At 40.8% G+C, this 27,930-nt stretch overlaps 1 protein-coding gene across 3 annotated transcripts in view; it reads right to left on the bottom strand.

Moving 5' to 3' along the window:
* Positions 1-27,930, bottom strand: part of LOC124553680 (histone acetyltransferase KAT2A) — a 327,182-nt gene that overhangs the window by 137,807 nt on the left and 161,445 nt on the right. For all 3 annotated transcript variants that reach the window (XM_047127565.1, XM_047127567.1, XM_047127566.1), the window contains 3 exons: positions 25,787-25,978; positions 18,830-19,048; positions 13,454-13,646 (listed from right to left, as the gene is read on the bottom strand). In XM_047127565.1, coding sequence (XP_046983521.1) covers positions 13,454-13,646; positions 18,830-19,048; positions 25,787-25,978 — 604 coding nt within the window. The remainder of the gene's footprint in view (positions 1-13,453; positions 13,647-18,829; positions 19,049-25,786; positions 25,979-27,930) is intronic.

Genomic DNA, 27,930 nt, shown 5'->3' on the forward strand with positions numbered 1-27,930 from the left:
CTTCCTCTGTACTTCGCTGTTCCCAAATCCCAACCCTTTCTTTGGTGTAGTGTGTGTCATCTGTCTATACCATTCATTTCCACTCCCCCACCGTCCAGTGGTGTTATTCATTAGACCACCTCATACATCGCTTAGGCCAGTTTTACACTATCATATTTCTTTGCCAAAGTTGATATGTCAAATGAATTTGACGGTGTAATAGGGAACTTTGTCAAACTTCAGCTGTCGTCAAATAAATATGATCAAATCTAGGGCTTCGCTGTAGATTTGATCATAAAAGTCACGCATCTTCTGTTCACTGCAATGTGAAATGTTACCACTAGGAGCACTAGCATCGCTGCAGCTTTCTGTCAACAGTAGGGTGTTTGTCAACGTGGCTGCGAAGTTTAATTTGTATGTGCCACCAACTACAAAATTAATAGAAATGTATGAAGCTGATGAGGCACTTTACAATGTGAGGCACCCTGAGTAGAAAAATAGATTAAAAAGACTGAAGAGCAAACAAAAAAACTGCGGAGGTCATTAGATGTGAGATACCGCCCGGGTGCACAGCTGATGACATAAAAAAGAAAATTAATGGCTGTTTATTCTAAGCTCTCCAGTCTTCTTAATCTATTTTTGTACTCAAGATGCCTCACATTGGAAAGTGCCTCATCAGCTTCATACATTTCTATTAATTTTGTAGTTGTGGGACACAAAATGTAATTATTAATTTGATCTACAATAAAAATCATTCTTAATGCACATAAAGTGTATTGAACATTTATTTACTTTCAGATATTGGTCCTTTGTGGCTTTGTAAACTGCTTCACACGTTCCAGGTATTATTTTAGTAAATGTGCGCTGTGAGATTTGAGTGTTGTACTGTAAGCAAGAGTAATTCTCTCCTGTAGCAAGAAATCAGAGTGTTACTCTTAGCCTGAGTGCCTTCTGCAGATATAGCAGTTCTTAGACAGGAGAAATACCCTCAGACTTCAAGAAGAAAAGAAAACCTAACCTAACCTAACCTAACCCCAACCTAACCTAACAATTCCAATCCCAAAGAAAACAAGTGTTGACAGATGTGAAAATTACCGAACAATCAGTTTAATAAGTCACAGCTGCAAAATACTAACGCGAATTCTTTACAGACGAATGGAAAAACTGGTAGAAGCGGACCTCGGGGAGGATCAGTTTGGATTCCGTAGAAATGTTGGAACACGTGAGGCAATACTAACCTTACGACTTATCATAGAAGAAAGATTAAGAAAAGGCAAACCTACATTTCTAGCATTTGTAGACTTAGAGAAAGCTTTTGACAATGTTGACTGGAATACACTCTTTCAGATTCTGAAGGTGGCAGGGGTAAAATATAGGGAGCGAAAGGCTATTCACAACTTGTACAGAAACCAGATGGCAGTTATAAGAGTTGAGGGGCATGAAAGGGAAGCAATGGTTGGGAAAGGAGTGAGACAGGGTTGTAGCCTCTCCCCGATGTTATTCAATCTGTATATTGAGCAAGCAGTAAAGGAAACAAAAGAAAAATTCGGAGTAGGTATTAAAATTCATGGAGAAGAAGTAAAAACTTTGAGGTTCGCCGATGACATTGTAATTCTGTCAGAAACGGCAAAGGACTTGGAAGAGCAGTTGAACGGAATGGACAGTGTCTTGAAAGGAGGATATAAGATGAACATCAACAAAAGCAAAACGAGGATAATGGAATGTAGTCAAATTAAATCGGATGATGCTGAGGGAATTAGATTAGGAAATGAGACGCTTAAAGTAGTAAAGCAGTTTTGCTGTTTGGGGAGCAAAATAACTGATGATGGTCGAAGCAGAGAGGATATAAAATGTAGACGCAATGGCAAGGAAAGCCTTTCTGAAGAAGAGAAATTTGTTAACATCGAGTATAGATTTAAGTGTCAGGAAGTCGTTTCTGAAAGTATTTGTATGGAGTGCAGACATGTATGGAAGTGAAACGTGGACGATAAATAGTTTTGACAAGAAGAGAATAGAAGCTTTCGAAATGTGGTGCTACAGAAGAATGCTGAAGATTAGATGGGTAGATCACATAACTAATGAGGAGGTATTGAATAGGATTGGGAAGAAGAGAAGTTTGTGGCACAACTTGACTAGAAGAAGGGATCGGTTGGTAGGACATGTTTTGAGGCATCAAGGGATCACAAATTTAGCATTGGAGGGCAGCATGGAGGGTAAAAATCATGGAGGGAGACCAAGATATCAATACACTAAACAGATTCAGAAGGATGTAGGATGCAGTGGGTACTGGGAGATGAAGAAGCTTGCACAGGATAGAGTAGCATGGAGACCTGCATCAAACCAGTTTCAGGACTGAAGACCACAACAACAACAACAAGTGAGTATTGTGCTTTGTGATTGACGAGACACTTCACTGAGCAAATACTGAAATGTACGCTCATCCATTCTTAAGTAATTCATGTACGACTTGATGTCCTCCACTAGAAGCTCACGTAACAAGTTTTGTCGAATGCTTTTATCGTCTCATCGTAAAACCCACGGCTTCACCCAGGTATGCTCCTTTTTTTACCCCCGCTTGTCTTCCAAATGGCAGGTCAGTTGGTAAATCACGTGGGTGCTTTCACACATGGCTCTGCCTTTGATCGTGTACACCTTCCGGGTTACAGGACTGGAGTAGGTGTCCTGTAACCCGGAAGGTGTACACGATCAAAGGCAGAGCCACGTGTGAAAGCACCCACGTGATTTACCAACTGACCTGCCTTCACTGTGAAGCTTTCTATGTGGGAATGACCAGCAACAAACTGTCCATTCGCATGAATGGACACAGGCAGACAGTGTTTGTTGGTAATGAGGATCACCCTGTGGCTAAACATGCCTCGGTGCACGGCCAGCACATCTTGGCACAGTGCTACACCGTCCGGGTTATCTGGATACTTCCCACTAACACCAACCCGTCAGAACTCCGGAGATGGGAACTTGCCCTTCAGTATATCCTCTCTTCTCGTTATCCGCCAGGCCTCAACCTCCGCTAATTTCAATTTGCCGCCGCTCATACCTCGCCTGTATTTCAACAACATCTTTGGCTCCACTTCCGCCTTGACTGACATCTCTGCCCAAACTCTTTGCCTTTACAAATGTCTGCTTGTGTCTGTGTATGTGTGGATGGATGTGTGTGTGTGTGTGTGTGTGTGTGCGCGAGTGTATACCTGTCCTTTTTTTCCCCCCAAGGGAAGTCTTTCCGCTCCCGGGATTGGAACGACTCCTTACCCTCTCCCTTAAAACCCACATTCTTTCATCTTTCCCTCTCCTTCCCTCTTTCCTGACGAAGCAACCGTTGGTTGCGAAAGCTAAAATTTCGTGTGTATGTTCGTGTTTGTTTGTGTGTGTATCGACCTGCCAGCACTTTCGTTTGGTAAGTCACATCATCTTTGTTTTTAGATATAGTTTAGTATTTACTTTTATAACACTGATATGTACTCACGTCACAAAAATTTGTTAAAAAATTGTGTGAAAAAGATATTTTTTAATTACATCACACATGCTGCATAACACGTTTTAGTGCATGCCACATAACATATGTTAGTTTATGACTACCAGATGGTGACAGCGAATGTTTTTTACTATCTAATTTCCGCTATATGAAGTACGGCAGAACACGTGCTTTTGTTAATGACATAAAAGTCAAAAGAGTACTGTGCAACACATTAGTGTAAAAATTATTTTATAAAACCAAAAGTATTTTACTTGTCATGCAAAATCAAATAAACTTTTACTGTTTTATTTTTAGATCTGAAGACGACAGATGTCGAATCGCATAACACAAAAAATTAATGAATGTGATTGTCGGGAAATACCTGTTTTATGAAATATTACACTCGGGAACATTTACCGATGATTAAAGTGTCATATTTCATAAAAATATTATCGCTATGGCTGCACCTAACTTGATAAACACGTACGAGTGAGACACACAAAATGCCATCGGTATATATTCAACATAACACACAATGATTTCATCAGGTGTGGCATAGTGCAAACCAATAAATCCACTTATTTAAAATGCAGGGATGTTTTTCTCCTGATTTTAAAAATAATTTTTTAGTCTAAGGTTCCATTTGTTATGCAGCAACGTATGACCTAAAGTGCACCAAATTACGTGTCCAGCAAGACCATTTTATGATACAACATCCTGATATGTGCTGCCGATAAATCAGTTTCGAGTCATCATACCCTGAGGTTACAAAAGTCACGGCATAACGATTAGTATCATGTCGGACATCCTTCCGTCCAGCCTACTGCAGCAACTCGAAGTAGCAAGGACTCGAAAAGTTGTTGGAAGTCCCTTGCAAAAATAATGAGCCATAGCCACCCGGGTTTTTAGTGCAGGATTTTGTGTACGAACTGATCTCTTAATATGTCCCACAAATGTTCGAGGGGATTCATGTCGGGCGATCTGCACGGCCAAATCATTCACTCGAATTGTCTAGAACGTTCCTCAAACACATCGAGAACAATTTTGCCTCAGTGAATAGTGCATTGTCATCCATAATATTTGACCATTGTTCGGGAACATGGATCCCACGAATGGCTGTGAATGTCTCCAAGTAACCCAATACATGCATTTGTAGTCAATGATCAGTTCAGTTGGACAAAAGGAGCCAGTCCAGTCAATGTAAACACAGCACACACCTTGCCTCTTTGACAACTTATGTCCTCGGTTTTGTGGAGTCTGCGTCACACTTGAACTCTACTATCAGCTCTTACCGACTGAAACTCAAACTCATCTGCCCAGGCCACGGTTTGCCAGTCATCTAGCTTCCAAGCAGATACGGTCACGAGGCCAAGAGGGGCACTGCAGGCGATGATGTGTTATTAGCAAAGGCTGCTTACCTGTCTGAGGAAATGTAATTCATTCCCAAAACAAATGTCTAACAAAATACTTGTTGGACTGATAATTGAGTATTATGCACACTAGGATGTCACACTGGGACCCTTACCAGGCAGTACTAATAATGAAATACAGGAAGTCAAAAGAGGAGCAGCATTTCTCATCGTGCGTTCGTTTAGTAGATGTGGCATTGTGCAGAGAGGATCAACAAATCCCAATGGCAGAGGCGACAAGAGAGGTATTGTCAATTACATAGAGGTTTGCTTTTAAAATTCCAAGAGCATACATTCCAAGAAGGAGGTGTGATCGAAAAGTAATGGGAATTTTTTAATTTAGCAGGCTTTATATATCTGATTTTTAATTTTAACCTCATTGGTGCACATGTTCCTGATGTACTTTTGCATTTTCAGCTCTTTGGAATATTTAGTCTACTGTCGACAGTGAAAAATGTTATACATGTTTTTGAGTGCTCTACACATTTTTACTTTTGAAAAGGATGGCTCAAGGAATCTGCATTAAATTTTGCTTGAAAAATGGAATGAAGTGCAGCACCACATTCCAAATGTTGACTATGGCTTTTGGCAAATCTACTGTGAGTAAGACGAGTGATATAAACATTTCAAAGAGGGTTGAGGAGATACAGAAGACAACGACTGCCCTGGGCAACCTAGCACATCAAATACTGACGACAATACGGAAGACGTAAAGAAAATGGTTCTGGAAAACTGCCAAACTACCATTAGAGAGGTTGCCGACGATGTCGGCATACTCGTTGGCTCGTGCCGAGCAATTTTCTGGATGTTTTGGGCATTAAACATGTAGCACCAAAGTTTGTTCTGAAATTGTTAAATTTCAAGAAAAATGACATTGAGTAGATGTCACTTGGGAATTGCTGAATGTAGTTGACAATGACCGAGAACTTTTAAAGAAGGTGATAACAGGTAACGAAACGTGTATACAGACACGACTTTGAAACTGAGGTCCAATTGCCCAAGTGGAAACTGCCTGAAGAGCCGAGACAAAAAATCTCGACGAGTTCAATCAGATGTAAAGTTTCTTTTTACTATTTTCTTCGCTTACAGTGAGTTCCTTCCTTACAGTTGTACTGTCAATAAGGAATACTAACTGGAAGTTATTTGCCATTTGCATGAGCAATCTGAAGAAAATGACAAGAGTTGTGGCCAAAACCAATCGCAGAAACTGCATCACAGTAATGCCCCCACTCACACCTCAATGCCTGTCCATTATATTTTGATAAGAAACAAAACCGTTGTGTTGCCTCAGCCATCGGATTTACCCGACATGTCTCCCACTGATGATGTTCTATTTCCAAAGCTGAAAATAATCATGAAAGGATGTTGTTTTGCCGCCACTGATGAGATAAAAACAGAATCGCTGAAGGAGAAGAATATTGTACCATAAATTCAGTTGCAGAAGTTTTTTGAAACCTGAAAAAAGCACTAGCACAACTGTATTATATCTGAGGGGAATTGCTTTGAAGAGGACAAAGATGATGAATAAATCTTACTGATCACGCCTTGCATTACTTCCTCCTATGTACATCTTACAGAATAATCATAACAATCTGTGAAATTACAGCTAATACAGACCTTTACCAACAATTGTCGTCCCCATGCACCATTGATGAGTGGAACGAGGAATAGAGAAAATATTGCCATCAGAAACACCCGCTGCCACCCACCATGAGGCAGACAAAGATGATCAGAAACAAACATACGTCATTATATCACGTCAGAAATACCATGTAATACGAGGGTGGTTTGAAAAGTTTTCGGATTCACCATGAGAGGTCAGCACTAGCACAACGAGTTGTCCATGTGATATTCATTGGACTGTTGCCTGTAAACACGTGCCACATCAGTGCTCTTGGAAGAGAGCTGTGGGAATGATGTGGCTCTGTTGTTGTTCCTGCATAGTGATTTGCAAAACATGGGGGAGGGGGGGGGGGGGGGAGATAAAATAAAATCAAGATTTGAGCAGTGGTTAAGTACTTAGTAAAGAAAGATATAAAAGCCCAGGACATTCGTGCCGATTTCCAGAATACACTGGGGAACTCTGCTCCTTCATATTCAACTGTTGCCAAGTGGACAAATGAATTTAAATTTGGTCAGAAGAGCTTAGATGAGGATCCACCCAGTGGTCGACCAAGTTGAGTCACTACTCCAGAAATCATTGCAAAAGTGCACAAAATGGTCACGGAGGATAGCCAATTGAAAGTGCATGAAATTGCTCCTACCTGCCACGTGTCATCTGAAAGGGTATATCACATTTTAACTGAAGAATTATAAATGAAAATATTATCTGTAAGATGGGTGCCACGACTCTTGGCGCTGGATCAAAAACGCACGAGAATGGACATATCAGAACAATGTTTGGCCCATTTTAGGGGAAACAAACAAGATTTTTTGTGAAGGTTTGTGACCACAGATGAAACTTGGGTGCATTAGTATACCCCAGAGACAAAACAACAGTCAGAGTAGCGGAAACATGCTCATTCTCCACCACCAAAGAAAGCAAAGACAATTGCTTTGGTGGTGGGAAAGGTCATGACATCAGTGTCTGGGATGTGAAGGGGATTCTGTTTGTAGATTGTCTCCCCACAGGGCATACAATTACTGGAGAATATTATGCTAACCTCCTGGACAATTTGCAACAAAAGATATGCGAAAGAAGGCCAGGTTCAGCAAGGATGAAAGTAATCTTCCATGAAGACAATGGGCGCCTTCACACACGTGCTGTTGCCAAGGCAAAATTACACGAACTGAGGTATGGATTGTTGCCACACCCGCCTTATTCACCTGATACAGCTCTGTTAGACTTCAGTCTCTTCCCAAAACTGAAAATTTTTCTTGGTGAAAAAACATTCACTTCAAACGAAGAATCGATATCCAGAGCTGACAACTATATTGCTGGCCTGGAGGAAACTCATTTTAGAGACGGGATGAGGGCACTGGAACATTGTTGGACCAAGTGCATTAATCTACAAGGGGACTACATGGAAAAATAAAAAAAGTTTTAGTGATGGAAGTACTTTTTTTCCATTGGGATCAAGGCACTGGAACATTGTTGGACCAAGTGCATTAACCTACAAGGAGACTACATTGAAAAATAAAAAAGTTTCAATGATGGAAGTACTTTTTTTCTATTCGGTTCCAAGAACTTTGCAAATCACCCTCGTACAATGGTGTGCAAAACTTACAGACTAAAGTAACTATTTCACAATGTGTCACTGCCAAGTAACACAGCTCGATGATACTCGGTCTGCATATAGAATGAACTACTACAGTATAATACAGAAGGTAAGAGAAAGAAATATGCAATGAGACAAACACAAATGACAATTTTATTCAAAGACGATCATTACAGTGAAGCCACTGTGATTCGTGACACGTTGAAAGGGGGCACACGGTTCTTAACAGGGTGCGTGATCACCACAGATGGCAATACATGCTCTGCAATGGACTCCATGTCGGTCACAAGCTCGGTAAGGAATTCTTGTGGTAGGCGTTGCATTCCTCCACTAGCACAACTGACATCAGCCGGGTGGTTGTCGGCGCAGGTGGACGTGCCGCAGTACAACTCCCCAAAGCATCACACGTCTGCCTGATGGGATTTAAGTTGGGGGAATGTGCAGGCCAGTCCATTTGTTGAATATCCTCTCGTTCCAAGGGGTCCTCCACGTACACTGTCCATTGCGATCGTGCACTACTGTCGATAAAAATTAAATCGGAGCCGAACGCACCCTCGAAAAGACACCTGTGCGGAAGGCGAGCTGTGTCACAACAATCTCGACTGGTGAGTGTACCGTGTTCGAAGATCTGGAGGTCAGCACAACATTATGCCTTCCCAGACAACACCTGGACCACCAAAACGATCATGCGCGACTATGTTCACAGGTGTATTATGTGCTCCCACCTCTTGCCAGAAGAGGGTACATCCAGAATCACTACTCAGACTAAATCTGCTCACATCCACAAAGAGAATGTGAACCCAGTCCTCACTGGTCCAGTCCCCATGCTCTCGGCAGCATCACGGGCCGTGAAGCTTCCTGGCAGATTAAAACTGTGTGCCAAACCGAGACTCGAAATTGGGACCTTTGCCATTCCTGGGCAAGTGCTCTGCTGACTGAGCGACTTGAGTGCGACTCACAACCTGTCCTCACAGCTTCATTTCTGCCAGTACCGCGTCTCCTACCTTCCGAACTTTGCAGAAGCTCTTCTGCGAACCTTGCAGAACTAGCACTCCTGGAAGAAAGGATACTGCGGAGACATGGCTTAGCCACAGCCTGGGGGATTTTTCGAGAATGAGATTTTCACTCTGTAGCAGAGTGTGCGCTGATATGAAACTTCCTGGTGGATTAAAGCTGTGTGCCGGACTTACACTCGCTCGGGACCTTTGCCTTTCGTGGACAAGTGCTCTACCAACTGAGCAACCCAAGCATGACTCATGACCCTCCCTCACAGCTTCAATTCTGCCAGTACCTGAAGTCTGAAAGGTAGGAGACAAGGTACTGGCAAAAACGAAGCTGTGAGGGCGGGTCATGAGTCATGCTTGGGTTGCTCAGTTGGTAGAGCACTTGTCCACGAAAGGCAAAGGTCCCGAGTTTGAGTCTTGGTCCGGCACACAGTTTTAATCTGCCAGGAAGTTTCATATCAGCACACACTCTGCTGCAGAGCGAAACATCTCATTCTGTATCACAGACAATGTCACCGATGAGGGTGGGTCGAGGGAACACAACATACTGCCTGTCGGGGAAAGATACAACCTCCATGCACCCCACTATGGAGCACGAGACTGCGTGCCTTGCAGTCCTGTTAAATATAGTTGCAATTGCACAGTTGTTAGACATGGGTCACTTCTTGCCTGTTGCATAATGTAGCAGTCGTCTGCTGCTGTAGTTGTTCGTGATCGACCACCTCTGCTCCTTTCGGGCAGCCACGCCTGTGGTTAGGGACACTTCTCGCACACGTGGAACAGCGGTGTGACTGGTACAAAACTCCTCAGCTACACTCGTCACACTTCGTCCTTCTCCCATTTAGCGTGAGTCTACCCAACGTGAAGTCATCAAAGTGTTGTTTCTGGGACATGTTGTAATGAAGATCACCACCACAGTGTGCCATAACTGCTTGCTGACTGACACACAATCTTCTGCCGTTCCTTCAACTACCTCACATTTGCCACTACAGTCATACTGGCTTTACGCCGTGTGATGTCTAACTTTCTGTACATGACAGAGAGACCTCTGGCAACATGTTCCCAAACTTCCACTCAGTTCCAATGACTAGTTAATGTGTTATGTTACTTTATCCATTTTGTCCTTAAGTTTTACACACCATTGTATAATGAAACACACACAAATAAATATCTCTTTCTGATCACTACCTAACTAACAATGTACAGAACGATAGGAGCACAATTGCATTTTGCCAACAAATGTAATGGAAGTACTTCCTGAAGGGGATTGTGGAGCAGCAAAATGAAATTAAGTAATTCTAGACAGCAACTGCAAATGACAAAAATCTTGTTGATAGGAAAATTCAACGGAGAGAAGTGTTAATAATTCAAGGAGAGAGAAAGGCTGGTAAATACTTACCTCCATGAGGAAACATTTCCTATTTCAGAGCACAAAACTCTAGTCCTAGCTTTAGGATCTTATATGTTCATTGTTTGTGGAGGAAAGATGGTAGGCATCTTTTAGCGTAGGATCTGATCTGCCCCCTGAAGAAGAAACATACAACAAATGGTTTTGAGTACACCCCACTCATCCATACTGAACCAGTGGCAAGTGGCTGTGAGTCGAATAGTTTGGTTGGATGTTGAAACTTCCTAGCAGATTAAATCTGCATGCCAGACCAGGATTCAAAATATGGGGCCTTAGGCAGCTGCTCTACTGCCCAAGCTACCCGAGCACGGCTCACGCCCTGTCCTCACTCCTTTTCTTCCGCCAGTACCTCATCTCCTACCTTCCAAACTTCACAGAGGCTCTCGTGTGAAACTTGCAAGACTAGCTCTCCTGAAAGAAAGGATATTGCAGAGACATGGCTTAGGCACAGCCTGGGGGATGTTTCCAAAATGAAATTTTCATTCTGCAGTGGAGTGTGCGCTGATATGAAACTTCCTGGCAGATTAAAACTGTGTGCTGGACCGAGACTCGAACTTGGGATCTTTGCGTTTCGCAGGAAAGTGCTCTACCATCTGGGCTACCCGAGCACAACTCACACCCCGTCCTCATAGCTTTACTTCCGCCAGTACCTCGTCTCCCACCTTCCAAACTTCACAGAGGCTCTCGTGTGAAACTTGCAAGACTAGCTCTCCTGAAAGAAAGGATATTGTGGGACAAGGCTTAGCCACAGCCTGGGGGATGTTCCAAGAATGCACTCTGGAGTGAAGTGTGTGCTGATATTAAACTTCCTGGAAGATTAAAAAATGGAAATGCCCTTGGTCTGAGTCTGGTGCACAATTTTAATCTGTCAGGAAATTTCATATCAGTGCACACTCCACTGCAGAGTGAATAATTCATTCCAGATGGCTGCCAGTGAGCACGTTTCTACTGTCATCTTCCTGTGAGTTTGTGGTTTCGTATGGCTCACATGAAATATTGGTGAAAAAGTTTTATTTTCAACTTTGGGATATCACTGCAGTAACACACCAAATGTTGAAGCAAGCTTTTGAAGGCAGTACTTTTGGTCGCACATGTGATTACATCTGCTACACGTATTTGAAAAATGGGGCAATGTTGACTACTGTCGATGACCAATCTGGTCGTCTGTGAGCTGGCATCTCAATAGGTAATGTTCAGAAACTTAGGGATACAATTCTGCAGGGTCATAGACAGACCATCGAGAGCTGTGCAACAGCTTGGAACAAGTTACAGTAGATCTATAAACATGCAGTTCTTTAAAGATTTAAACTCCCGTGTCTGAAACAGCTTCACATGTCGATTTATTTACAAATTAGTTAATGCGTTAAAAATTTGACATTATGCATGTAAGTGAGAAAAATTTTATAAAATGTTTGAAATTATGCTTAGAGTTTGTTGGAAATCACTAAATGCTCTCATTATGAAACAATGGGTGAATATAGTCTGGATAATTGTACTCCATTTTAAATAGCTTCTATGTGTATCACATCATGTGCTCTGAACTATATGTCGGACAATGATATAATTTTGAAGGTACATTCAATGGTATATGTGGATACTGTCTGCAAAATATGCTGTGAATATAGTTGGTAGTAAAGAAATAATAAATTAAAAGGCAACACATTTCACGGACAGTATATGCATAGACCAAATGTATGTCACACAGTTCAAGAGATATGATGTTAGATGCATGAAAAACTAGCCTTTTTTAAAATTGAGTGCACATTACCCAGACTATATTCACCCAGTGTTTCATAATGAGAGCACTTACCAACTTCCAGCAACCTTTAAGCATAATTTCAAGCAACTTCCGACAAACTTCAAGCTTAATTTCACACAGTTCCTGCACTTTTTCTCGCTTACACACTTAAAGATTTAATGCATTATTAACTCGTGTGTAAAGTAATTATACGTTTGAAGCTGTTTTATACATGGAAGTTCAATTCTTTACAGAATCAGGGTTTCACTGGTTTGCTCCTAAGAAGAGTACTTTAAAGGTGACGGTGGAGAACAAGATCTCGGTAATGCACAGTAATTTTAAAGTATTTTGTGAACTATTGGGTACAACCCTGTATATTCTAGTTCTAGCTGTTTGTATTAGCAGTAATAAGGATTTTAGTTCCTGGAGGTAAGGATGGCCAGTGTGGTGTCACGAGGCTCAGGCCTGTCCCACCCCTCATTAAATCGACCAAGACTTATACAAATAATTGTAAGAACAGTTATTATTATTATGTTCTTTAAGTTTGTTTTTGGTTTTCAGAAATACTGTGGGAAGAAAGTTTTATTTATGTTGCAGATAACGTGGAAGACGTCGCCCGACGATCACCACGAAAGTTCGACGTAGTGGCAAGTGGGCGAGGAATAAAACGAATGCTGCAAACTACCGCGAGCCACGGAAGAGCCCGGGCCGCGAGGGCGTCGAGCTTCCTAGGTCGTCGTCGGACAGAGATATTCTGCTTTCTCTCTGTAAACAGATCGATCGAGTCTCGAAAGGTTCGTGTAAAACGTATAGGCGGGTGACACATTAGGTGGGAACCGACGCCTGTAATACTTCCGCAGTTATTAAAAAGTTGTTAAACGGCAAAACCAATAGTTCATCATTTATATAGATAAAAAGTAGTAAAGATATAGGAAAGGAAGAATTACAGCGTCAGAACGAAAAGTGATACATCACTCAGCTAAGAAGAAGGATGTAACAGCGGGCGTTACGTGGTGAAAACAAATCAACTGATAAAATAGTAAGTCTGTAATTACGCATAAAGCCACGTAACACTGCACCAGTCTTGTGTCTCCTCGTAATCTTTAAAAATCTCATTTCACATGTCACAAAAAAGCAGTAGATCGCAACATACGAGCAAACATTTGTGGCGCGCGTGTGCGACGCGGCCCACCACTCTACACACCACACACCACACAGTACTCACGTCGGGGCCTGCGGAGTGCCCGGGGTGGTCGATCTGGGCGATGATGTCTGCCACCGTCTCCTCCGGCAGGTCTCCCCCCGCCTCCTGCCCCATCGCGGCCGCCAGCGCCGACGCCGCAGTTTTGCGCCGCTTACCCCCGCCGCTCGCACTCGGAGTCCCTGAGGCTTCGTCCTGGGCCACACGCTTCTCAGTGCTGTCAAAAACGGAATGGAGTTTACCCCGTTTGCTTTTGCTGATGGGACATCTGAAACTGCTATATTAATGTTTGTGATGAAATCATATGCTACAGTTGTAAAAAAAGTATTATTGACTGAATTCCTTGCACTACGTGTTTCAGTGACCCCGCCCCATCTTCAGGTGAATCTGTAAGTTAAAATCCATACACATAAAATGTGTGTGTATGTGTGTGTGTGTGTGTGTGTGTGTGTGTGTGTGTGTGTGTGTGTGCACGCGTACACGCGCGCGCATTCCGCATCTCCTCCTTAACCACTGAACCAATTCCAACCAAACTTGACGCACATATAAGGGTTGCCCATAAATTACGGTCTCCGATCCTTTTTGACACAGAAACATCATTTTATTGCAAAATAAATTACATATTCTGAAAGCTTGGACTTTTAGCTATTTTTCAACATAGTCTCCATCATAATTTATGCATTTTCGGAGACACTCCGGAAGCTTTTTCATACCCGTATCGTACCACTTTCCCGGCGACTTGTGCAGGAAGGAATGGGCAGCTGCCTTCAGCTCTTCATCGCTTGAGAATTTCATCCCCCCTAAGTGTTGTTTCGAGTTGGGAAACAAACTGAGAGTCAAATCAGGACTGTATGGAGTACGGTCAATGATTTCCCGCCTGAATCTGATGATGAGATCTGTCGTGGTGCTGGCGACAAGAGAGCAAACAAACTCCATTTGTCAGCTGACCCCACCACCTGTTCTGTATAGCCCGGTGTAGCCGTGTTAGTGTCTCACAATACCTTGACACGTCAACTGTTTTACCTCTTTCCAGGTAGTCAATCAGCAGAATACCTTTTCTATCCCAAAATACCACGGCCATCACCTTCCCCGCTGACAGCATTCCCCTGAACTTCTTGACATTTGGAGAACCGGAATGCCACCTTTGTTTTGACTGTTTCTTAGCCCCTGGTGTTTGTTTCTGACAAACTTTAAGCATAATTTCACACCTTTCCTAAACTTTTGTTGCTCACACACTTAATGTTAAATATTTAAGAGAGAGAGAGAGAGAGAGAGAGAGAAAGAGAGAGAGAGAGAGTAGGATTGGGGAGGAGGGGGGAGGCGATTGTAACATAACATGGTTGATTCTTTCCAGCTGTTGTTTCTATTCCCACAAATAACCAGAGTTTTTTCCCAAACTTTTATCTTTTTTCAATAGGCTTACTACTGACATGTAACACTACACAAAAATCTCAAGATCTTATTTAGACAATTTCATTTGAATTTATTGTTCAGGTTATCATTTTGGTCGTTCTGTTTACAATTGTGTTATCAGTTTTAATTAGGGACTCATAATGTCAAAATATAATTAGCTGATGTCAGTACTACACTTTGCAACATGCAGAATCCCACGAGTTAACCAGTATATTTGAGAAAGGTGGCTAACATCAAATGAGAGCTAAGCCTTCTGACATTTTTAAATGATCTAAAACTGATTATTTTCCAAAATAATTAAAATTAAAAGTTCTGAGTCACTAACAATTTTCACTCCAGATTTCGTCCTAACCACTGTTAGATTCTCATTCTTAACTACTTACTATTGTTACCTTTATTTTTCTGTACAAAATGACATACAATACACTTAATTAACTCACTAATTAATAATTTAATATAATTTACCATAAGCTGCAATAGAACACTCATACACTATGTGATCAAAAGTACCTGGACATCCCAAAAAATATATGTTTTTCATATAAGGTGCATTGTGCTGCCACCTACTGCCAGGTACTCCATATCAGCGACCTCAGTAGTCATTAGAAATTGTGAGAGAGCAGAATGGGGTGCTCCACAGAACTCCTGGACTTCAAACCAATCACTGGCTGTAAATGGTTATGATCGGCTACTTGGAGACCATTTGCAGCCATTCATGGATTTCATGTTCCAAAACAACAATAGAATTTTTACGGATGACAATGCACCCTGACGCTGGGCCACAATGGATCGTGGCTGGTTTGAAGAGCATCCTGAACAGTTTGAGCAAATGATCTGGCCCCTCAGGCCACCCACCACGAATTCCATCAAACACTTATGGAACATAATCAAGAGGTGAATTTGTGCACAAAATTCTGCACTGGTAACACTTCCACAATTATGGATGGCTATAGAGAGTCTTAATGGGACATTGTAAGTGAAATTAGTTGAAATTTGACATTTTCTGTTTTCTACTTTGGACTTTCCTGAATATTTTGGTACATAATACATTAAAATCAGACAACTGTGAGACCTTCAAATAATATTTTGAATGTTGATGTGTGACTGTCAAATTTCGCGGCTACGTGTATACTGCCACAGTTGAGCAGTCACATCTTGGGAGCTATACAGTCTAGAAGGCTCTGAATTTGCTTGTTTCATGCCTACTACATCTCATAAGTTGGCATTATGAATAAACAAATCAGTCCTTTGTTGCTGATACTAGTTTTCATTGAAAGTAGAGTGATTATAAGTTATTTTTGTAGTGAGCTAACTTCTATTGCTTTTTATACGCAAATAAAATAACTAAGTATAAAAGTAACTTCAAGAAACGCAAATTTGTGGGTAACAGATATGTGAGATTTGCATTTTCTTCTGAAGTACTTGAAAACACCGATGAAAAGCCATGTCATGCTTCGTGTCCACCTCCACCAAACACTTGAATTTACACGTACGCATTCTCTTCCTTTGGCAGTAATGGAGGCAATCAATTTACAGAGAGTTGGCAAATCCTGAGCTACTAAAGAAGTGTTTACATGGGAAGACCCAGAATGTGAATGAGTCCTTCAATAATGTTGTGTGGTGCCGTGAGCCTAAAAATGTATTTGTTGGCCTTATGACTCTAAAGTTACCTGTGTCTGATGCTGTAATAACTTTTAATGGTGGGAACTATGAAAGACTTAAGGTCTTGGATAAGTTAGGGGTAAGATTTGGAGAGAACACAGCTAAAGGACTGTGGGAGCTGGATGAGCTTTGTGTACATGAAAAAGAGTTAGCTGCTCAGCAAATGACAAAAGAAGCAAGAAAGAAAAGGAGGAGGCAAGCACTGGACTCTTGTGACACTGAAGAGAACACACACTATGGGCCAGTGCAATTCAAGTGCATAAAAGACACAGAAATGTAAGTCTGTATAAGAATTCCTTTCAGAATGTGCAGACACAATAGTGCCTTTCTTAGCAATCATATACAACTGCTCACTTGACGAAAGGTCTCTTCCTAAAGACTGGAAAGTAGCACACCAGTGTTCAAGAAGGGAAATAGGAGTAACCCATTGTGTTACAGACCCATATCACTGACCTCAATTTGCAGTAGGATTTTGGAACATATACTGCACTCAAACATTATGAATCACCTGGGAGAAAATGGCTTATTGATACATAACCAACACGGATTCAGAAAATATCATTCTTGTGCAACATAGCTAGCTCTTTATTCCCATGAAGTAATGAGTGCTGTCGACAAGGGATCTCAGATCGATTCCATATTCCTAGGTTAGCAGAAGGCTTTTGATACCGTTCCTCACAAGCGACTATTAATCAAATTATGTGCATATGGAGTATCATCTCAGATGTGTGACTGGATTCGTGATTTCCTCTCAGAGAGGTCACAGTTCGTAGTGATAGATGGTAAATCATCGAGTAGAACAGAAGCGATATCTGGCGTTCCACAAGGTAGTGTCATAGGCCATCTGCTGTTCCTGATTTACATAAATGATCTAGGTGATAATCTGAACAGCTCCCTTAGATTGTTTGCAGATGACGCTGTAATTTACCATCTAGTAAAATCATCAGTCGATCAATTACAAAATAATCTAGAGAGAATTTCTGTATGGTGTGAAAAGTGGCAATTGACACTAAACAAAGAAAAGTGCAAGGTCATACACATGGGTACTAAAAGAAATCCAGTAAATTTTGGGTATACAATAAGTCGCTCAAATATAAGGGCTATCAATTTGACTAAATACTAGCAACTTAAACTGGAAAGACCACATAGATAATATTGTGGGGAAGGCAAAACAAAGACTGCGCTTTGTTGGCAGAACACTTAGAAGATGCGACAAACCCACTACAGTGACAGCCTACATTACACTTGTCCGGCCTCTGCTGGAATATTGCTGCACGGTGCGGTATCCTTACCAGGTAGGATTGACGGAGGACATCGAAAAAGTGCAAAGAAGGGCAGCTCGTTTCGTGTTATCGCGCAATAGGGGTGAGAGAGTCACTGATGTGATACGCGAGTTGGGGTGGCAGTCACTGAAACAAAGGCGGTCTTCTTTGCAGTGAGATCTATTTACGAAATTTCAATCACCAACTTTTTCTTCCAAATGTGAAAATATTTAGTTGACACCCACCTACATAGCGAGAAATGATCATCATAATAAAATAAGAGAAATCAGAGCTCGAACAGAAATATTTAGGTGTTCCTTTTTCCCATACGCCATTCGAGAGTGGAATGGTAGAGAAGTAGTATGAAAATGGTTCGATGAACCCTCTGCCAGGCACTTAAGTGTGAATTGCAGAGTAACGATGTAGATGTAGAATTTGTAACAAAAAAGTTTTAAACCTCAACATCTCTGAACTACATTTTTTGCAATAAATGACCCCGTTTTCTAAAAAAGTGCTGATGCTAGAGACATGAAATTTTCACAGCATGCCAAGTGTGAGATTCAACACACATGGAACTAGAATAATAAAAATATCCCCAATTGTTTCGTTTTTATGTTCATCTATTTACAAAATTCTGCCAAAAAATTGAGTGCTTATAAAAAAAAAAGATAACACGCCCCACAATACAATTTTAGTATGATTCTAGTTCAATGTATTTAGAAAGGTGCATTCAATAATTATGGAAAATTGTAAGTTGGTGTCTTAAAAAGTTTCCACAAAATTCGATAATTTAACATTGGCAGCATACAACTTACAATGTCCCCTCACATTTCTGCAGCCGACTTCTAACAACTCGAATTCATGCCACAAGGAGTTGCTGAAATATGACAGGCTAAAGGAGGTACAACACAATATTATGAGGTATTCCACGACTTTTGTCACCACCGTGTAAATGATCTACTGAGAACATTATGCAGAAATGTGCCATCACAGGCGGAAATCAAACCAAAATTAAAGCAAAGCCACAAGGGAGACGTTTCAAGAATTCCCACTCCGTACCCACCTGGCGACAGAGCCGCTCTCGCGCAGCTGCTTGCGAGCGAAGTTGGAGGCGGGGGAAGCCCCCGGTGCGGCGGCGCCGGCCGCGGGTCCGGCCGTCGCCGTGGCCGCCCCCATAGACGCGCTCACAGCCAGCACGTGCGGGGGAGGCGCCTGCTTGAAGTCCGGGTCCCAGATGGGTGACGAGGACGCATAGATCTCGTCCTCCAGCATCGTCAGGAACCTGCGACACACGGGGCCCTCAGCTGGACCGCAGGAAGTCGCCGGGGCTTAAAAAGTTCGTTCCGCACGTCGACTGCCGCACTGAGACGAAGGGCTCGATCGGTACGAATTCGAGTAGACTGTAGTAATGTTTGACGATTTCAAGAAGACCTTTGCTTCTGTTAACAGAGAAACTATCTGTAAAATACTCTGAAAATTTGGTGTAAAGTCAAAATTAGCAAATAAAATGGTTTGAAAGAGCTTCACTTTCCACAAAAGTTAATAAAGTTTGTACCGATGTTTTCAGAGGAAACTTATTGAAGAGTAAAGATCACTAGAGAAATGTCAGAGCATTTTGAAGTAAGAACTGGTCTTAGACAAGAAGACATCTTATTTCCAATACTTTTTAATTCAATTTTGGAAAAGTCAGAAGGAGGGCATCAAAAATTAAACCAAGCTGAAATAAAACTGGATTATACGTCGTAACAAACTGGCTTGCAGATGCAGACGATGTTGTTCCAGTAAGTGGTAGCAAACAGGACTTGCGTCTCATGACAAGTTCTAACAGAAATATTTCAGGGAAAGCAGGGTTACAAATTTATGGGGAGAAAACTGAGTACATGGTCATGAGCAAGGCACCTAATGATAAATCTCATTAACAGCTGATGAATTCTTTTTAAAAGAGTAGACATGCGTAAATATTTGGAGAACATTTTTAGCAGTTAGAATAGAATGGAAATTGAAATTAAGGCAAAGATTGCAGTAGAAAATTTTTGTTAAGGGACTGCTGTGAATTAGGGCAGTTTCAAAAAGTTTTACAATCAGACTATACCAGAGTACAATTCTCCTGGCAGCTCCATATAGCTCTGAGACAATTAAGGAAAACAGATGAACAAAACCTGCTAGTTTTCAAGAGATAGATATTAAGGAAAATATTTGGTCCCAAGAGGGACACCCAGTCACAGGAATGGAGGAGACTTTTTTTTTAATAAAAGGAAGAGCAGGAACTGGCACACATATACTCACAAGCTGATATAGTCTGAAGGATGAAGAAAGGAAGACTGGTGTGGGATGGACACCTAATTAGGAAAGAAGAGGAAAGTGCATGTGCAGTAGCATTCTCAGGATCTGTGAAAGGCAGAAAGGGGCAAATGAAAGACCATGGGCAAGATGGAAGAATGGTATCAACACGGATACAGAGGTGACGGGCCTGAGAAAAGAAGAATGGATCACAAAAGCCAGGAACAGAAATGATTGGAGAAGGAGTGTAGGAGAACACAAGTCAAAGCAATAACTAAAAAGAAGAATTTGTGGAGCGCTTAGACACAACATCTAAAGTGAAATTTATGAAAGAAATATCCCAGTCCTTTCAAATAAACACAGGTCTACAACAAGGTGATGGCCTTTCCACAATTATTTTTAACTGAGTTCTCGCGAAAAAAGTGAGAATTTGGAGGGAAAACCTGAATTACCATAAGATTTCATTAATTGGGAACAGGAAGCAAAAATACTGGAATAAGTTCTCACATTTGCAGATGAGTTTGCTACATCTTCTGAAAATGTGATGTCCACTGTCATACAAATTAATGTGTTCGAAGACACGGCACATACTACTGGCTTAATGAACCAAACTCTCCAGACTTGGAATCAATAAGTTCAGTTTACCTTTTCTGCTATGAGATAAAAATTAATACTTGTAACTGGAATAATAACAGTCCCAATATTATCCAGGATGATGTCATGTACTTACTTGTGTTATAGATGATTTAATTTCTTTCATTTAGTGACACTCGACGACAAGACAAAATCTCTAAAATGACAAACTATGTAAAAAAAATAGCATTAACTATCAGCAAAGCATAATGATTCTCAATCTAGACCAATATAAGCCACAACTTATAAACAACCTTCAAAGTCACCAAAACGTGCAAGCAACATTAAATTTCAAGAAACATATAATTTACATAAATTTTATAGTACCATAACTATTTACCTTTTCTGGAATTTATACCTCACTAGAAAGCTCATGCACTTGAGAATCTGGAAAAACTCACACTTTTCATAAAACTTGCTAGACTGTGGATTATTCAAAGTAAGAATTATATTGGACAGTAAATAACATATTCAAAACTCAATCTCAGTGTCAAAATTATATTGCCAAAGTGATTAAATAGCACATAAAATGCCCCAGGTTGAGAAACCTATAATGAAAATGTAATTTTGTTGAGCTCACTCAAAATGTTACATACTAGTCAAATAACATGTAATGTTAACATGGTTAAAAAATTATATTTCTACATCCAAACACTGATATTACATCATCTGATTTATATAAAAGAGACATCAGTATCTGCACTAAATTTTACACATATATAGAATTCTGCAAAAAAACTTATGTCTGATAATATTGTTAAAAATTGTTTGATGTTGGTTGTTTTCCAAAGACCTCAAGCATTTCTGAGACAAAAGCCACTTGATATGTGTAGCGGTCAGAAATATGCGAAACTTGCTCTGTAAAAATCTACTACTGGGCAATACTGGTGGAACTGATGTAATGTATTCGGTGGGCACAAATCAACATACCAGCAAACACCACCCACTGTCTACCAGTGCAAAAGCATTTTCACTTAATTAAGAGAAAACAGAGACAATTAACAAAGAGAAGTTGCATCAAAAATGGAACCTGGAAAAACAACTTGAAAACACACAAACACAACACAACACAAGATAAGTACCAATCTTAATTACATACGTAGCCATCAAGTCATCTTGCAGGTTCAGGGTTTGTTGTGCACAACTCATGAGCTATGGGAGCACTTACAATCTCCAGACAAGAACAAAGAGTGCAGCTGCCAACCCACAACATTGGTTGTAGTGCTGATAGCTCACAATGCACCAGACGATGTCCCCGGGCTTGTGTGGACACTTGTATTGCTACAACTCAGCCCATTTGCTGGTAGTCAGTACATCATGTGGCTGAATAATTCTGCACAGCCTAACGACAATACGTGTTTCCTCTTGGGTGCTAGTCACGTGCAGCTGCAGAAATCCTGCAAGCTATTGAATATACCCCTCCTGAAGATACTAATTCCATTTGCACATGATAGTCGTGGAATCCTGACTGATTCGGGCTGGAATACTGTTGAACAACAAACCATAGTCCTGCAGGCTTCCAATCCTACATTCCGATAAGTGCTAGTAGATATCTCACCCACTTATGTAGTGCATAATTTGATGTACTCGTGAACAATTAACATTCAAATGTAATTACTGAATGAGAAGCCTGCAGTGCAACCTCTCTGACCTACAGAATGAAGAAGCTGTTACTGTTACCTACTTTCTCCAATTATACTGAAACGCTAACTATTTGTGTATCCAAGCATATTGTACTTTGTGTCAGTCAGTGTAATCTGTGGTGTTTAGTGACCAGCAGTGTAACCGAAGAAACACAACACAGCACAAGATAGTGGGAAAATACTCTACTGACATGGGAACCATATGGCAGTCAGATTTTTGTAATTTTTCATACTTATGGTACGTGAAGTACAGAGCCCAAATAGCACTCTCCCAAAGCAGTACAATATAACTCTCAAAAATTCTCAAGAAATCGCCTTTGAAGTTTTCGAACCATGTTTAAAATGCTAAAATAAGGCCCATATTTTTCGCTGAGCAGTGTGGCTTTTTGGTGGAAAGCTTGTTTGCTGTGTCAGGGGCTGGGTTCGATTCCAGGTGGAATCAAATTCTTAAAGAAAGGCGAAAGTTCTATGAGCATTTGCATGAAGTGTTGAATGCATAAAGTGCACAAAATAAGTAATCATTATATGAGTTTTGTTTCGGTCATTGTCGCATCCCCATCGCAACAACTCCTTTTCCCATCATCTACATCATTTAAATATAAAATTTGTCAAATGCATGCTAAGTGACACATCTAATTGTCATCTTTACGAAAAATTCATGTCTTCTTATTTCTAATAATGTTAAGTTAGTGCACGGGTTTGTAGCGATTTTTATTTGCATATTGGTATTCCTGTTGCTATGGGTTTATTTACCGACTGTAATTTTCTATTTGTAGATCACTGTTGCTATTTGAGTTTACATATTGTCGTTTGGAGATAGTGAGTGAAGCCATGGACACTAGAAAATAGAGTGCCAATTGGGGAATTCAGAACATTTTCTGACGTATTCTTCTGTGTGAGTTCAATAGAGGGATAACAGCAGTTGAGGCCGCCAGCCTTTTGTGCTGTGCATGGGGTTAATGCCATCGGAGAGAGTGTGGCATGGAAATGGTTTTCTCAATTTGAGGAGCATCATTTTGACATTAGTGACTCTCCACTTTCAGGAAGACCTTGCGGGTTTCATGAAGATCATTTAAATGCTTTAATCCACAATGATCCAAGTCAGTGTACATGGGAAGTAGTGAATGTGATTAACTGTGATTATTCCACCATTGTGCAACATTTGCATGTAGGAGGGAAGGTTCTACAATTGGGTGTATGGGTACTGCACGCTCTAAGCCAAAATCACAAAAATCAGCTGACGGCCATAAGTGCACCTCTGCTTGCTTCCCATCTTGTATCATCACTGGTGATGAGAAATGGTGTCTTTACGTTAACATAAGGAAAAAGAAAGGAATGGTTTAGCACAAAAGAAGCAGCAACTCCCCAAACAAAGACCTATATGAATCCACAAAAGATAGTGTTATGCATCTGGTGGAACAATGACTGTGTGATGTACCCTGAATTGATTCCCCGAAGTATAACCATCACTACTGACATCTAATGTCAACAACCGAGATGTCCTGCACAATCTGAGAACAATGACCAGAAAGACTGCGTACAGTGGTGCTACTCCATGACAATGCCCTTATACATTCTACTAGACTGACAAAAAAACGCTATACAGGAGTTATTCCACACCCGCCCGATTCACCTGACCTTGCGCCCTCAGGTTTTCACCTTTTCTGCCGTCTAACAAACAACCTTCAAGAAACTTCCCTTCTGGATGAAAATGGGCTCCAAACATGGCTTGATGAGTTCTTTGCCTCAAAACTAGCCGACTTCTAAAGTCGCATAATCAAAAAGTAGCCCCAGCATTGACAGACTGTTGTAAATGTTGAAGGAGAGTATATTATTGATGACTAAAGTGTCAATTATAAGAATCTGTTGTGTTTATTAAACTTATGGAAAAATTGTGCAGACTCATCCACCAACCTGATAAACTGCACACAAAAATCCAATTTTCATCACAAAATAAAAATTCTTAATTCCTGACCATATAATTAAAAAATTGCAAATTCTTTCTATCATTTTGTATTTTTTGCTTCACATAAATGCTCACAAGAAGAAAGATTAAGGAAAGGCAAACCTACGTTTCTAGCATTTGTAGACTTAGAGAAAGCTTTTGACAATGTTGACTGGAATACTCTCTTTCAAATTCTAAAGGTGGCAGGGGTAAAATACAGGGAGCGAAAGGCTATTTACAATTTGTACAGAAACCAGATGGCAGTTATAAGAGTCGAGGGACATGAAAGGGAAGCAGTGGTTGGGAAGGGAGTAAGACAGGGTTGTAGCCTCTCCCCGATGTTGTTCAATCTGTATATTGAGCGAGCAGTAAAGGAAACAAAAGAAAAATTCGGAGTAGGTATTAAAATTCATGGAGAAGAAATAAAAACTTTGAGGTTCGCCGATGACATTGTAATTCTGTCAGAGACAGCAAAGGACTTGGAAGAGCAGTTGAATAGAATGGACAGTGTCTTGAAAGGAGGATATAAGATGAACATCAACAAAAGCAAAACAAGGATAATGGAATGTAGTCTAATTAAGTCGGGTGATGCTGAGGGAATTAGATTAGGAAATGAGGCACTTAAAGTAGTAAAGGAGTTTTGCTATTTAGGGAGTAAAATAACTGATGATGGTCGAAGTAGAGAGGATATAAAATGTAGACTGGCAATGGCAAGGAAAGCGTTTCTGAAGAAGAGAAATTTGTTAACATCCAGTATTGATTTAAGTGTCAGGAAGTCATTTCTGAAAGTATTCGTATGGAGTGTAGCCATGTATGGAAGTGAAACATGGATGATAAATAGTTTGGAGAAGAAGAGAATAGAAGCTTTCGAAATGTGGTGCTACAGAAGAATGCTGAAGATTAGATGGGTAGATCACGTAACTAATGAGGAAGTATTGAATAGGATTGGGGAGAAGAGAAGTTTGTGGCACAACTTGACCAGAAGAAGGGATCAGTTGGTAGGACATGTTCTGAGGCATCAAGGGATCACCAAATTAGTATTGGAGGGCAGCGTGGAGGGTAAAAATCGTAGAGGGATACCAAGAGATGAATACACTAAGCAGATTCAGAAGGATGTAGGTTGCAGTAGGTACTGGGAGATGAAAAAGCTTGCACAGGATAGAGTAGCATGGAGAGCTGCATCAAACCAGTCTCAGGACTGAAGACCACAACAACAACAACAACAAATGCTCACAGAACATGCACACCATGCATCAGGCATACACTCTAACACGTAGCCATGTTGCTTGCTGAAAAAGCTCTGATTGGTTCAGCATAATAAAAAATGGGAAATTTTCAAAGTGTATTTCTTGAGTATTCTTGAGAGTTGCATCAAACGGTTTTGGGACAGGTATATTTGAATTCTGATCTTCACGTACCATAAATACAAGAAACTATAAAAATCTGATTGCCATGTGGTCCCATCACAAGCAGTGGATGCTGACGAAGACAGTAACGCTCCCGCCAGTTGTGCACTCACCTGGGGAAGTGTGTTAGTACCAGCACCCTCTTCTCGGGTGGCATGCGGTCACGCTCACTGTGGCACTTGTCCATCAGCTGGCGGCACACCGAGCGGAACACGGCACGCAGCAACGTCCGCCCGAACACCAGCGTCGTCTCGAAGTGTGGCAGTGAGTCACAGAATGCTGGCACGTGGCAGAACACCAGCCACCTGGTGAAGACAAGGACTCACTCACTCTAAAATTAAAGTGCGAGGGCATGCTGAAAAGTAATGACTCCAAATTTTTTTAAATTTGAAAACTACAGTGCAGAGCATTTGACGACGGCATCAGCTGTTTCAAGTCACTTGCTTATGTGAGGGCAAATTCACATGTAGCACACATGCTCATTCGAGAGTTTCGCATAGAGTCCACTCACTTCTGCTCATTGTGCCTGATGAGAATTAGCCATTCCTTATGTGCTTGTCTTGAGTGTTCTGTAGTGGCATTTGTGTTCCAAACCACACAGCAGTCAACTGCTACACAGGCATTTGTGATGGTGATAAACAATATGCCCATACAAAGCATGGTCATAGCAAATGACAATTTCATTTCATTGTTAGTGTTCAGAGATGAAGCCACAGTCCATTTAAGTGGAAAAGTAAACCGCCACAAGATAAGAATATGGGAAACATGCAGCCACATATCATAGTCGAGTGCAAGAGAGACTCCACAAAGCTTCATGTGTATTGTACCATTTGGTGATGGAAGATTTTTGGCCGTTCCTTTTTTTGCAGAAAAGATGGTTACAGGACCGACATACTAGGATATTATAGGGATCTACCTTCTATCACAACTGTGGGAACATGCTGAAAATTTCATTTTTCAACAGGAGCGAGCACCGCAACACTGAGATCCATACGTAAGAGCGTTTCTTTATAATTAGTTGTCTCAATGGTGCATCAGCCATAAGGGGCATACGGGCCTAAGGTTACACCACTGGTCTCCCAAGATCATCTGATCTCACGGAGAGCGTATACATTTGTCTGTCATTTGGGCATTTGTTATGCATGCAGCAAAGGGCAGATTGAATATGTGTGAAAGGTAAATGAGTGCTAGAATTGTAAATGTCATCGTGAAGTGTAAACCTAGTTTGTATGTGCCCACTAGTAAAAGAAATACCCTTCTAAAATCCTGTAAATAGCTTTGCAGTAGTTTATACTGTCATTTTTGTAGTCCTGTGAAACTGGATGAATGTTTTTGACACAATCCGAATAGATGCAGTGGGCTCTGACATCACTGGTGCTCAGTCCTCAACAGCAAGACAGCAATGTAACAATGAGGCTACTGACAACAACAGAAGTAGATATCGCCTGTCAACAGGCAAGGAGAACTCAGAAAAAATCTTGGGGTAACATTAACCATTTCACATGGTTCATATTTTTGTTAAGGTTAAGGTGCTTTTAAGCTGAAGAATATAAGGAGATTAAGGAGTCACTGCTTGCACGTATACACAGTATACATAAAAAATACGTTGTCTCACTATTAAAACATTTCTTCAATTAATCTGAAGTTTCTAGCATAGTATGAAAAATTACCACTCAGCTTCACCACTAGTTATATTTAACACTTTACAAAATTGTTGTGAAAAAATATCGAAGTTTAATCATGTAATTATATAACACCTTATACTGCATCCCCCCCCCCAGTCCCTGGCCTATTCAAAAAAACTTGCAACATTTTAAGTTTGGTCACTATTTTTTAATTAATACATTATGTTTAACGTGAGAAAGCAGCATAAAATGATTTTCACTTAATTCTTCAGACTTCTTTTTTTTTCCTTCAATTTGTCTCTCAATTTCACTTATTTCCCCATTTTTTTTCCCTTAGCTACTCTTCACGAAATGTTTGACAACAAACTGTAGTATCCATAGTCTTCCTTACTCTCCGTTAGCTTTCCAACATCAGTTTCTAAACATGCTCTCGCCTCCTTTAATGATTCCAGTTCTTCTCTCAGAGGCAACCTCGGTTTCCTTGGCATTTTTTTTATTGTCAAGATATAACATGTATCTTTCCCTAGCATTAGGTGCTGATTGCAAAAGTTCTTTTCACATTTCCACTTTTAGTAAGCCATGACAAAAGCTGAGGTGGTACTTGACTATTCTCAAAGAAATTTAAGACAGCT

Source organism: Schistocerca americana, chromosome 11 (assembly GCF_021461395.2).
Source record: "Schistocerca americana isolate TAMUIC-IGC-003095 chromosome 11, iqSchAmer2.1, whole genome shotgun sequence".
Lineage (NCBI taxonomy): Eukaryota > Metazoa > Arthropoda > Insecta > Orthoptera > Acrididae > Schistocerca > Schistocerca americana.